Raw genomic sequence first — 13,081 nt, 5'->3', positions numbered from 1 at the left:
GAGAATTTCCATGAAGGGGGCGCTGGATTTCCCAGCATTATTTTTGAAAAGACAATGAGAAATTAAATAAAAAAACAATTTTTTTCAACTGAAAGTAAGGAACGACATTAAAACTTAAAACGAACAGAAATTATTCCGTATTGAAAGGCGCTGTCCCCTCCTCAACGCCTCACTCTTTACCCTTAAGATTGACTCTTTCTGACTGGTCTACTTTTGAAGTATCTATTGGTAGCAAAATTCCGTCTTTTAGAGTTTTGGTTACTATTGAGCCGGGTCGCTTCTTACTTACAGTTTGTTACTACGAACTGTTTGATTTATTTATTAGTACGCATATGAAAGAGGTTTTGCCCCTCGTCAATACCTCGCTCGTTACGCTAAAGCTCGAATTTAGTTTCAATTTTTTGAGAATGACTCCTGAATAACAAAGGCTGTTTAATTAGAATAGATTTGAAAGTACTAAAAAAAACTTTAGCATAAAGATCAATGTGTTGAAGAGGGAGCGAACCCACTCATAAACATAGTAATTTCTGCTCGTTTTAATTTTTAACGTTGCTCCTTACTTTCAGTTGAATTTTTTTTTTATTCCTGATCGTTTTTTAAATAATGCTGGGGAATCTGGCACCCCCTTCATGGGGAAATTGTCTTCCCCAATGAAAAATTCCTCCATGGAGAGATCCTCCTCAAGTAAAAATCTCAGTCGAACGACCACTTTAATAACCTTACAGTTCTAAAGGTCGTTTTGCCGTGTGTTTGACACATGTATACATGTCTGACACATGTACGCAATCCGTACAAAACGAACAAGTTCATAATTATAATAACAATAATACAGCATTGCACAGTTGAACACAAGATATAAGGGGATGGGTCTTTTTTATGGTTGGGAGGCGGGGAGTTGACTAAATAGTCAAACAGTCCTTTTAAGTCCAATTTTTCAAACTGTCCATGAAAGGTTCTTCAGATAAATATGGAGTAGTGATTTAACCCCTGAGCTTCCTTAATGGCAAGAATATTTTCACTAAGCGTTCGATATATGAGCTGAGGTAAGTCCTTTTCCCGTCTTTTCTTGGGAGCGATATTTCTTAACGGAAAGTGTTAGTTTCACATATTGAATCATTGTGAGAATCATTGGACTGAGTTACACGGAAGATGGTAGGACGTATTAAGAGTAATATAAATCGGAAATAACGCATCTAGGAGTTACTCAAGCTTCCGTTATTGATACAGTGGGGCAAGCGGGGAATCAACTCAAAGCCGTTGGTTTATGTTTTTGAATTTCCCGAGCCTCTTTTTTTTTGCAAATTAAGAAACGAATATGGGGCAAATGATAGTGTCAAATTACGCCTTCCAAGATACGATTGCTCTATATCTGGCAGTTCCTGCGTGATGATATACTCGCCATTGATGTTATAGTAACAAAGACTATGGTTTGACAAATTAGTCGCGAAAATCCTGTTTTTTTTTCCATTAGAGCCAATAGAATCTTTTTATCATTAAATGAAAGAAAAACTAGTTTTTTTTAACTGTAAGTAAGGAGCGACATTAAAACTTAAAACGAACAGAAATTACTCCGTATATGAAATGGGTTGTCCCCTCTTCAACGTCTCCCTCTTTACGCTAAAGTTTGACTCTTTGCCACAATTCTACTTTTTAAAACTATTAAAAGCTTTAGCGTAAAGAGCGAGGCGTTGAAGAGGGGACAACGCATTTCATATACGGAGTAATTTCTGTTCATTTTAAGTTTTAATGTCGCTCCTTACTTACAGTTAAAAAATCCTAGTTTTTTCATTTAATTTCTGAACGTTTTTGAATTAATGCATGTTTGATTTTGGCTCTCCACCATAGGATTTGTCCAATCTTATTGAATTTTTTGTATTGAATCAGATTAAGAGATTATTAAAATGAAATTTGCATATTAATTCCTTTTTTGGCTAAATGGCTTTCTCTTAGTTTTGATCAGACGATTTTGAGAAATAAGGGGTGGGGAAGGAGGCCTAGTTGCCCTCCAATTCTTCGGTTACATAAAAAGGCAACTATAACTTTTAATTTTTAACTAACGTTTCTATTAGTAAAAAATATACGTAACTTAAGAATTAACTTACGTAACAAACTTTTATATTCTTATATTTTTATTATGTATGTAAGGGGGTTTGTACCCTCGTTAATGCCTCGCTCTTTACACTAAATCGTAAGTTTTGTCTCAATTCTTTAAGAATGACCCCTGAATCCGAAAGGCCGTAGAATAAATAGTTGAAATTACTAAAAATACTTTAGCATAAAAAGCAAGGTATTTATCTCCTCCTAAATACCTCACTATTTACGCTAAAGTATATTTAGAGCCCCTCATAAGCGTAATAATCTCTGTTCGTTTTAAGCTTCAATGCTACTCCTTACTTTCTCCTTAATTGAAAAGACTTTTTCATGTTTATTTTTTCATTGTTTTTTTATAGTAGCTTTAGAAAATCCTGCGCCCTTTTCATTGAATTTCTCTTCCCCCATGACATATATTTCCAAAGAAAGATTTACCCACATAGCCCCTTCCCCTCAGTCCCAACCCCAAAACCAAAAAAAATCCCCCTGAAAACGTCTCTACCCTTCCCAATAACGATTATTATATGTAAACACTGGTCAAGGTTTGTAACTTGCAGCCCCTCCCCCAGGGACTGTGGGGGAGTAAGTTATTCCCAAAGACATAGTTATTATGGTTTTGGACTATGCGGAACAAAATGGCTATCTCAAAATTTTGATCCGTTGACTTTGGAGAAAAAATGAGCGTGGGAGGGGGCCTAGGTGCCCTCCAATTTTTTTGGTCACTTAAAAAGGGCACTAGAACTTTTCATTTCCGTTAGAATGATCCCTCTTGCGACATTCTAGGACCACTTGGTCGATACGATGACCCATGGGGAAAAGAAAAAAACAAACAAACAAAACAAACAAACAAATTAACACGCACCCGTGATTTGTCTTCTGGCAAAAAATACAAAATTCCACATTTTTGTAGATAGGAGCTTGAAATTTTTTGCTACAGGGTTCTCTGATACGCCGAATGCGATGGTGTGATTTTCGTTAAGATTCTGTGACTTTTACGGGGTGTCTCCCCCTATTTTCCAAAGTAATGCAAATTTTGTCAGGCTCGTAACTCGTAACTTTTGATGATAAAGACTAAAGTTGATGAAACTTATATATTTAAAATCAGCATGAAAATCCGATTCTTTTGATGTATATTTTAGCATCAAAATTCCGTTTTTTAGAGTTTCGTTTACTATTGAGCCGGGTCGCTCCTTACTACAGTTCGTTACCACGAACTGATTAGGTATTATTAATTAGGTATATCAAAGGTTTAAACCAGCTGAGTAAAGTGCGATGCGTGAAGAGCCAGGTACAAAGTGCCTCATAGGTGTAAAACCAGCTGCAGCCCTCACAAGCTCAATTGGCAGACCTTGTGCTCGGTACTATTCTTTATCACAGTATCGCGTTTCATTCTTGGCGTGTTTTCTTGGAAATATTGTTAATAAGTTTTTTTTCTGTCTAAAAGCTATTTTTGCTCCAAGAAAAATGGACGTTAGGCTAAAATATGCGTATTGATGGATTTATCATCCGAAGAAATGTTGGGGTGACTTTTTTTGCGTAAATGGGTATTTCCAAAGTCGTAGTTTGGTTAACTCTAGTCTATTTTTGTCTCACGATTTGGAAATCGAGTTAAAGCTGCCATGGAAGGTATCGTTTATGAGAGGGCGACTTCAAATTTCTCCACTTTATTTATGCTTCTCCGCAAAATATCGATTTGGTAATGTTTTTTATGATCTTTTCCTCTGCTTGGCTTAAATTCGCATGTATTCTCTTTCCTTGAAAATACTAATTTGTATCTGTCTTGTGTCTATTTTAATAATAATTTGTCACTTGTAATAAAAAGTGGAAAGTCCTTAAAACCCAGCATGGTTATAAACCCAACATATTTTTTTGGACCCAATATGGTTTTACTCCTAAACCTGAGTTGACGGCTATATTTTATCCACAAAAGGGAGTGGGGAGTATTCACTAAGTCGTTTATATTTAACCCTCAAACATCAGTCCCAAATTATATCGTAAATATATTGAATTTTAATAATGGCTCAATTTACTTAATACTTTAACCTACTTATTTATTGCTAGTTGCAAAGCCTGTCGAATATTGTACTAGGTGAGATGAATGAGCAAAAATGATTTTTTTCGATCCTTGCAAACGAACATATTTTATGTTTTTTTTATTATTATTGACCGACAGGCTATGGTTTCCTGTCTTAAAACATGATACCGCAGTCAGGGAGGTGTAAATAGCACATGTGATTTCCACCTCAAGGCCTAGAATTCAAGGACTTGTGTCGGTTATTCCTTCTTTATAAGGACTGTCTGGGAACACCAGAGAGAATGAGTATGCGACAGGTCTTCAGACTTCTGACCTTCAACAGAAATTTGGGAAACCTGGGGTATGGTGGATGAGCAGTGTCCCCTGTAAAAAAAGAACTTCAGAGGAAATCCTAACAAGTGAAGGTTTTGAGGGAGAATGATAAATTTTCCCCCTTCTCGTAGCTAACGGTCTGCACCAGAGACCCTTTCTCAAGGAAAAGCTCCAAGCTACGCGTATGCTGTAAGCCCCCTTCTTTGGGAACATTTCTGCTTAGTTTATATAACTATTGAAAAAAAAATGTAACAAACTTTCAAAAAAGTTTGTTTGACGATCCCACAGGTATCCCCACCCCCAAGGTGGAAGTCTGTGCGAGAATAAGCTTAACTGAGTGTCGTTTTTTTAGTGCTAGGAGATCCAAGGACCAATCAAAATCCTGCCATATTAGCCTTCGCTATAATGTTCCACCGTTTTCATAATGTGATTGCCGAACGGGTTCAAGGACAACACCCAGATTGGTCTGATGAAGAGATTTTCCAGCAAAGTAGAAGATACGTGATTGCTGTGTTGCAGGTCAGTTGTTAGGTCACAAATTTAACTGTTTCTCGACTTTCTTTTTCTGCGTTCTATCGTAATCTTTTTTTCTCAAAGGTAAAAAATAACTTCTTTTAAGTTTAATTTTTTGGAATAATCCACTACCCCCAGCTTCAGCTGAATTAAAAAGGTCACCGTAACAATTTAGTTCATGCGATTCTGGAATCCCTTTAGGCCGTGATTAAGTGAACTTGAAAACATCGAGGTTCAAAATTGAAGTTAGGGTAGCCTTCTGTCTCTCAATTCTCTAGAGACCTTCAATTGTCAAAAATCCTTAAAATAACACTTATTCATCGGCGGAAATAGCAGGTTAATTATGCCAGCTTGTCAGTATGGTCTCTAGGGGTGTTATCGGCGATCTGAAACGATTCTTTCTGGCAAAAAACTTGTAAAAATTTCAGGTAGCTGAAAATATTCTATGGGACTGTTCGAAAACAGGAGAATACATGAAAAATGGTTGCAATCATCTTACAGGTTATTGTCTTCTGTTCATGATAGTACCGATTTTGTTCTAAAAGCAATATCCTTCACAGAGTACACATGTGAAAAAGGAGCTAGACATTTTCTAAGATTTTTAAGCAATTAGAGGAAATAGAGCAAAACCATAGCAAACATTTTATAGCATCTTCAAGAAGCTACGGCCTGATATTAAATGCGGTATCTTCCGCCAATGAATACTTGAGTACTTTTTAAATATAAATTTTCAATTTTAACATGGGATTTTCGAGTTCCATCAATTCACTTAATCACGGCCTTAAGTAGAGCATATTCGACCGAAGTTGGCTTAATATAAAGAATCCCAATTGAGACCCATTGTGCATAGCTCTTGCCTTGGTAAAACAGTAGGCATAAAGTCGGAGGGGGAGGGCCACCAAGCTCACGCCCTTTTCAAATTTTCATGAATATTGTCTCTTGTCCTATGATTCCTTATATTGTCTTCGTGATTCACCTGTTAAGTGATGACACCTTCATTTATATGCCAAATATAAATGTAAAACTTTTACTAATTTGAGGATACCCACGGGAGACGATGTATAATTGTTACCGTGAATGTCGACTTCCACCGATGAATTTCAACAAACTCCAAATACGTCAGTGAAAGATCAAAATTTCATTACATTCTTGTGCATTCGGCCCCCCACCGGTTTATGTCGACAATCACAGATGTGCTCTGGTGAACATCCAAAAGAGAGGAAAAACCCCAATTCTTAAAACCCAATCCCTATTTATAATTAGATAACTGAAATGTTTTAGCGGTTGTTGTTTGATTAGAAGACCCAGACTTCTATAAACTTGCAAATGAAAATGGTCACTTTCTATAATGGTTACTTACTATAGAAAAGTTACTTTCTATGGATGAGGTTGATTTTCAAGAAATTTCGCTGTGAGAAGCAGCTCCACCTAACTCGAGAAGCGGTGGGCAAGTCTATAAACGCTCTCATAACACAAGGAAGTGTTCCACAAACAAATGCAATGGTAAAAAAGAGCCTTTTGTGCAATTCAAAGTGCCATAATAGTTTAAGCTGTGGCAATAAATAATACTTGAATCATATAATTTAGTAGATTTCACGTTCTTTCCATATTTTCAACATTTGGTGCTCCAGCAATATTTGCAATCAGATAATGGTAGAGAATCCAGTAATCAAGTCATATCCAAAATTTACGCTATGTTAAAGTTTTTATTAAAATTATTTTCTTTTCTCATGAAAATGTGCTGTGTGTTTTGCGTTCTTTTTCATTCCTCCCAGAAACCATTCACCATTAGTGCATAGTGAGTGTCGATATTCTCCGGTGAAAGTCAGAAATAAGTATATTTAACAAATATTTCTGGCATACGCCAAGCGACTATGTTTTCGTCGACATTCAACCAATTTTGGTCATTCACGGTAACAACCAGGAAACAGTCCAGTTTTCATCTCAGAGGCATACACTATCACCATAACATCCTTGCCTCTCCGTCTTCCATGTATACGACTGACTTAGTTTTCGAGCCCTGCATTAATTACCGCTTTGTCTAGCTTTCAAGCAGATAAACTTGAATACCACTTCCTGACGTTAGTAGGCTATATAATGTTGAAAAGGATTACATAAATTATTGAAGTATCTTGTGCTTTATTTTCGTGTCTGGATGGCGAGGTCAACTAGGTCTTGGGTCGTCAAACTCAGTTCTCCCTCATCTTAATAAAAGAATTATGTTTTAAAATCTTCACTCCCATTTCCTTGAAAATAGAGGATGGTTTTGATTTCGACCGCATCTCCTGTCATGATATCACACATCAGTTCTCTCTCAACCCCATCTAGTTGTGCTGGCATTGGAATTTAACTTAAAAACTCTTTCTTTGTAATCCTATTTATGGGAAGTCGCAAAGGTCTTGACTTAAATTAAATTTTTAAAACATTACTAATACACCAGCCGTATAGCAATGTCGTTGGGTGGACTAAGAAAAGAACGAAAATCTTACAACATAGTATTTATAATTTTTTTTTTTTGATGAGGGGGAATAAATAAAAAAATAATCTATGTAAAAAAAAATATATGGGAAATGTAGCAGATGTGTCTGGTAAACAGAAGCAAATGTTTTTGTGTAAAAAAATTAACCAAAAATTTCAAAAAAGATGAAATCCTAATTCGGCTGCAGACTAGTAACATTTTATTGGATTATTTCGAAAATAATTCTTCTAAAAGTGTATACGGCGATCCTTATAATTTATAACTCGGTCCATTGAAAAAAAGGAGGCATTACAGCCAATTGAGTCTCTAGATGGTATTGGCAACTTGTGTATGGGGGATTACATTAAAATACCGGTATCATAGGTTTTTCATAGTTTTCCTGTAAGGAAGGAGGTCCCCGTTCCTCCAAAGGATAAGTTATTCGTTAAATATTAGGAAAAAGCTTCATTTGAATTGTACAAAAGTTGGAGTTTCTACTGTCTTGACCCTGGAAAGCTCTTCACCCCCCCCCCAATCTTCAATGATAACGGAATGGTATATGTGCTTATATATTGCATTTTGTGCTTTTCAATATATGACAGACTAGAGACATTTTGGTCCATGGACTTCCTAGCTGCTGATGTGGGGGGGAGGGGTCTTCAGGGCAACAATAAATAAATTCTAAAATAAAGGGATTAAAATGGTTTAAAAAAATATTACGAGGACTATTTAATTATTGCTGTTATTACAAGGCAGTTGTTTGGACACGAAATATTCTTTTTAAGCCTTTGAAATGCAACAGAAACTCATGATTTCTTTTAGCGAGGACACAGGTGATAACACATTTGGTAAAAGAGAAACATTTAAATACCTTAGGAAAAAAATGAGATAGGTTAAAATGGAGTGAACCAATCGATAGAGCTTGCTATTTTAGAGGGAGAGATGGAAAGCGAATTTTTCTAGAAATGCCACACAACCCTATTTGAATTACGTAATGGTAAAACAACCGCAATGGCAAAACTTTACCTGAAACAACCTGCGATTTTTTTAAATATGTGACGAACAATTAAATGTAATTTTATTCAATGAAAACAAAATGGCGGGAAAATTCAATAAGTATATACTCGATTCAATAAGTAAAAAATAAAAAAAAATTTGCAGCGCTCAAACTGAGTTTCTGAAAAAGGAGGAAGAAATAAGTTAAAAGAGGTTGTTTGCTTTTCAGTTCGTTCTCGTATTTTTTTTTGTGAAATAAAAAGACATTGACTAAAATGCTACAAAGGCAGATCTAGAGAAGAATATCGGGGGAGGGGGTAATATGACAAGGGTGTCAGTAATTGACAAGTTCATTTTAAAAAGGGTAAAAAAGGGAAAAAACTAAAGAGGGTATCAGAAAAATATTTTTGGGCCTGTGGTCCACCATGGGACAACTGAATTCGCACCGGGAATACTGTAATTGTACCATAAAGAATCTTTTGCGGTACTATTCGTTTCGAAAATCGGTGCCATTTATCAAAGGGTTTGCAACACTGCTGGTAGGAAGAAACGTACACAGGGGGAGGGACTCCCTCCGAAATATATGGGTTTTTTCTCACAAACTATAAATTTTTCTTGAATGCCCCCTTCCCTTGAAAAATTCCTGTGTACATGCCTTATGGTAGGTATAAATAAAGGTAAAATTCTAGTTAATTGACTTCTTGCTATCTCAGAAAGGGTTTAGGTTAGGAAAATGAAAATTTCAGGGATGGGTCTACAGACTAAAGTATGTCCCAGGAAGGTATTTTGAAGGAACTACCTCCACTCCTTCTCCGTCTAGATGGCCCTGACCTTTGATGACCTTTAAAAATATGGGTTTTATAAAAGTGAAACCTCGCAAAATAGATCTTCTGCTTAATTGAAGTACAACAAAATTGTTTTCAGCTTCATAACTTTGCTCAATTCCATTTTATAAGGTTTTGAAGATATGCAAATACATTTCCTAAATTTTGAAAAAAAAACATTGATGTGGCTCAAAATTCTACTCAAATAACAGGAACTGCATTTTCAGAACTAAAGACAGAGAAAAAGCAACTAGTTACTGAAAATTAAGGTAAAATGTTTTGTCAAAATTTCCATAGACCTGTCATGTAGGCAAATGTCAGGGCCCTCTAGAGGGAGAAGGAGTGGAGGTTGGTACTTTAAAATACATTCTTGGGACATACTTTAGCTTGTAGACCCATCCCTGAAAGTTTCATTTTCCTAACCTAAACCCTTTCCGAGATAGCAAGAAGTCAATTAACTAGAATTTTACCTAAATAAATTACTTTGAAGATAGTAAATATATTAAGAAGAATGCAGACCCCTTGCGTGCATGTTTCTTTTCCAATGGGCTTGGTGTTACTATTTCTTTCAATAGTTTCTTTCTCTTTGCTTAAAACTAATTTAAAATTTAATTGATCTACTTTATAAACGTTTAGGCATGCCATAGGCATATCCGGTATTTGATTTTTTTTTTATCAGATGCGAAGACCGCACTTTCGATTGTTACAGAGATCTTGACTATGCCAAATATTCAATATTAATTGCGTAATTCTATGGTGACCACTTCAATTTTCAAGGGCAATATGCCACCGATCTTGTTATTTTATGACAAGTATTTCCTTTTCATGGTCTTAGCAGTAAATGTAAGCTAGTAAAGAGCGACTACGGCCCATAGTAGCCAAAAATTAGAATAAGGAGATTGAAAACTGTCGTCTGACAAATATTTCCCCCGTAATACATAAAAAAAAGGTATTAGAAAAAAAAAACATAAAAAAAAGGTATTAGAAAAAAAAACATAAAAAAAAGGTATTAGAGAAAAAAACATAAAAAAAGGTATTAGGATACGGCATTAGATTTTACAGTCCGTACCGGCGGTGCTGATCTCCGTTTCTTGGCCCTTCAGCCTGGAAGTGCAATGGGGGGTTGGGGGCCAGCCATCCTGTGCTTTTGCACACCCTTCCTGTTTACCTTCCCCAGATTTCTCCAGGTACCCATTTAGAGCTGGGTCGACTCTGGCTAAGCTTACAGAGTCACGCCACTGACCCTCGTCCCAAATTGAAGAATTGGGTACAGTTGGATTCGAACCCGTGTTCTCTCAGACAAGGGATCCCGAATCCAGCGCACCAACCCACTCGACCAGGACGGCTCCCCGTAATACATACTTGATAATAGCACTTTTCATTCAAATCGAACAGTAATTTGTAAATAGGAGGAGTTTTAAGAATTTTGGAAAGGTACCTGAAATTCCTAGGAACAATATCCAGTTAAAATAAAAGTATACTATTGAAATCACTATTGTTGATAAACATTTACTGAAGGTTTACTCCACCTTGAACAAGAAGAGAAATCGCATTTTTGCATGGGTAGCACAAATGCATCTTTTTTCTTTTTGTTTTCCTCAGAGGCGATCATGTCGAACCAATTGTAGTAGAAGTCTGAGGAGGGCTCATTTGAGCGGAGCAAAAAATATCTAGATATGTGACAAATAAGAGTTCCAAATAGAGATAGGTTCTTTTAGGGATAGGTTTCGTCATAGAAAAGGCAGTGTGGTCTTGGAAAAAGTACCAGTCTAGATACGCTGTTGTGTAAATGAATATCGAGCATTGTCGTTTTTTTTACATTTCGTCTACGCAAAAGGGCACTTTATTTATGCTGTGAATGTAAAGGTGGGGTCCACAAAAGGTAAAGTTTTTTGTGTGTAAAACCACAAAAGAAGTTATCTTGAAAAGCTTAACTATTTAAAAAAGAAGATCATATTCATATACATTTTAAAAAATGGCAATAGGGCACTTTACGTACAAGGTTTTGTTTATGCTGTGGGTGAAATGGTGGGGTCGGATGGCTAGAGATCGAACATGATGCAGTGTTGAAGATCGTTTAGAACAAGTACATGGGTAGGGAATCTTTACATCCAATCAACCCCAAAATATTAATATTTTTACGATTTTTCCTCTGGTTTCCTGTATATTATATATATATATATATATATATATATATATATATATATATATATATATATATATATATATATATATATAATATGTACTTATTGTATATACATAAATATATTAATAATGGACTAGAGTAGTGAAATTTCATTGAATATTTTTTTAGAGTGCTGTCAATTCATCAAAATGTAGTGATGGGTGCATTCTCAAATCAGGAGGGGGGAGGTAATTTATTATTTTTCAAGGTAATTCCATGGAAAAACCCCCAAAAAAGGAAATTTCAATGAAGTACCGAAAACGGGTATTTTCAAAATCTAAGGGGCAACTGCCTACCACCGACTCTCCACCGCCTGATGCACACCTTGGGAATACCTGTTGTCACGCCACTCGTGTCGAAAATCCACCACTTGTGGCGCGTACCAACTGCAGTGCACAGTTTTTGAGCCACCCTCCAATATTTTCAAAAATCACAAAGCACGACAAAGGTAACACCAAACAGTAAAGGTAACTTCAGTAGATGTTTATCAACAATAGTGATTTCAATTGTATACTTTATTTTAACTGTATATTGTTTCTAGCGATTTCAGGTACCTTTCCGAAATTCTTAAAAGTTCTCCTATTTATAAATTCCTGTTCGGTTGAATTTGAATGAAAATTGTTATTGTCATATATTTGTTATGGAAGAAATTCACTGTTCTGGTAGGGGGAAGTCAATCGTCACATTATATATATATATATATATATATATATATATATATATATATATATATATATATATATATATATATATATATATATATATATATATATATATATATATATATATATATATATATATATATATATATATATATATATATATATATATATATATATATATATATATATATATATATATATATATATATATATATATATATTCATCACTAATTTAGGAAAACAGTCTTCCTTTTCTCCTTCTGTCTCTCTTTTTTTTTTTTTTTTTTTTTTTTGTGTTTGTGCTGTTGCATTGGTGATTTCTCTTTTCATGATATATATATATATATATATATATATATATATATATATATATATATATATATATATATATATATATATATATATATATATATATATATATATATATATATAGCTGTATATATATATATATATATACAGCTAATAAAATTATTTCTTAAGCGTATGACAGAAACGGAGGGCAAATAGCTTCTTTACTTTCTTAATCTGTTGTAATGTTAGGCTTTTGCTGCCAGACTACGCCAAGTTTTTCACTCGGTAAAAAAAACCGCAAAATTTGATGGATCTTTTATGTGAAATTTTATTAAGTAAATAGAATGTAGTTTTTGAGTCGCAACACTTATTCCAAACGACTTCTATATTTCTCTGTGGTTATAAAAATTTAAACATATTAAAACTTAATCTATAAGCAATAAAGACCTGTTAAGCAAATTGACCAAGCTGAAGGTAAAGAACCCTGGTATGCATGGACACCACTATGAAAGGTAGTGAGGGCTATGCCCACCCCCTATTGGAAACAAAAAGAAATTATACAAAAGTAATATAGTACTTGTTCTTCCCTCCCCGGGATAGTTTCCTGGCTTTGCTCTTGCTGGTAAACCAAGAAAGAAAGTAGTCCTGATTCAAATCGGTAAGATTAAAAATGCTCCTAAAATCCACCTTCAATAAGTGTTTGGGTTTGGATAG

The 13,081-nt window shown here is 35.0% G+C and overlaps 1 protein-coding gene across 2 annotated transcripts in view; it reads left to right on the top strand.

The window, feature by feature from the left end:
• The window catches only part of LOC136039608 (dual oxidase-like), a 180,335-nt gene that overhangs the window by 42,497 nt on the left and 124,757 nt on the right, over window positions 1-13,081 (top strand). For both annotated transcript variants that reach the window (XM_065723497.1, XM_065723498.1), the window contains exon 6: window positions 4,791-4,957. In XM_065723497.1, coding sequence (XP_065579569.1) covers window positions 4,791-4,957 — 167 coding nt within the window. The remainder of the gene's footprint in view (window positions 1-4,790; window positions 4,958-13,081) is intronic.

This window comes from Artemia franciscana, chromosome 19 (genome assembly GCF_032884065.1).
Source record: "Artemia franciscana chromosome 19, ASM3288406v1, whole genome shotgun sequence".
Taxonomy (NCBI): domain Eukaryota; kingdom Metazoa; phylum Arthropoda; class Branchiopoda; order Anostraca; family Artemiidae; genus Artemia; species Artemia franciscana.
The sequence above is the reverse complement of the archived record's forward strand: the minus strand, read 5'-3'. Positions and strand labels throughout refer to the sequence as shown.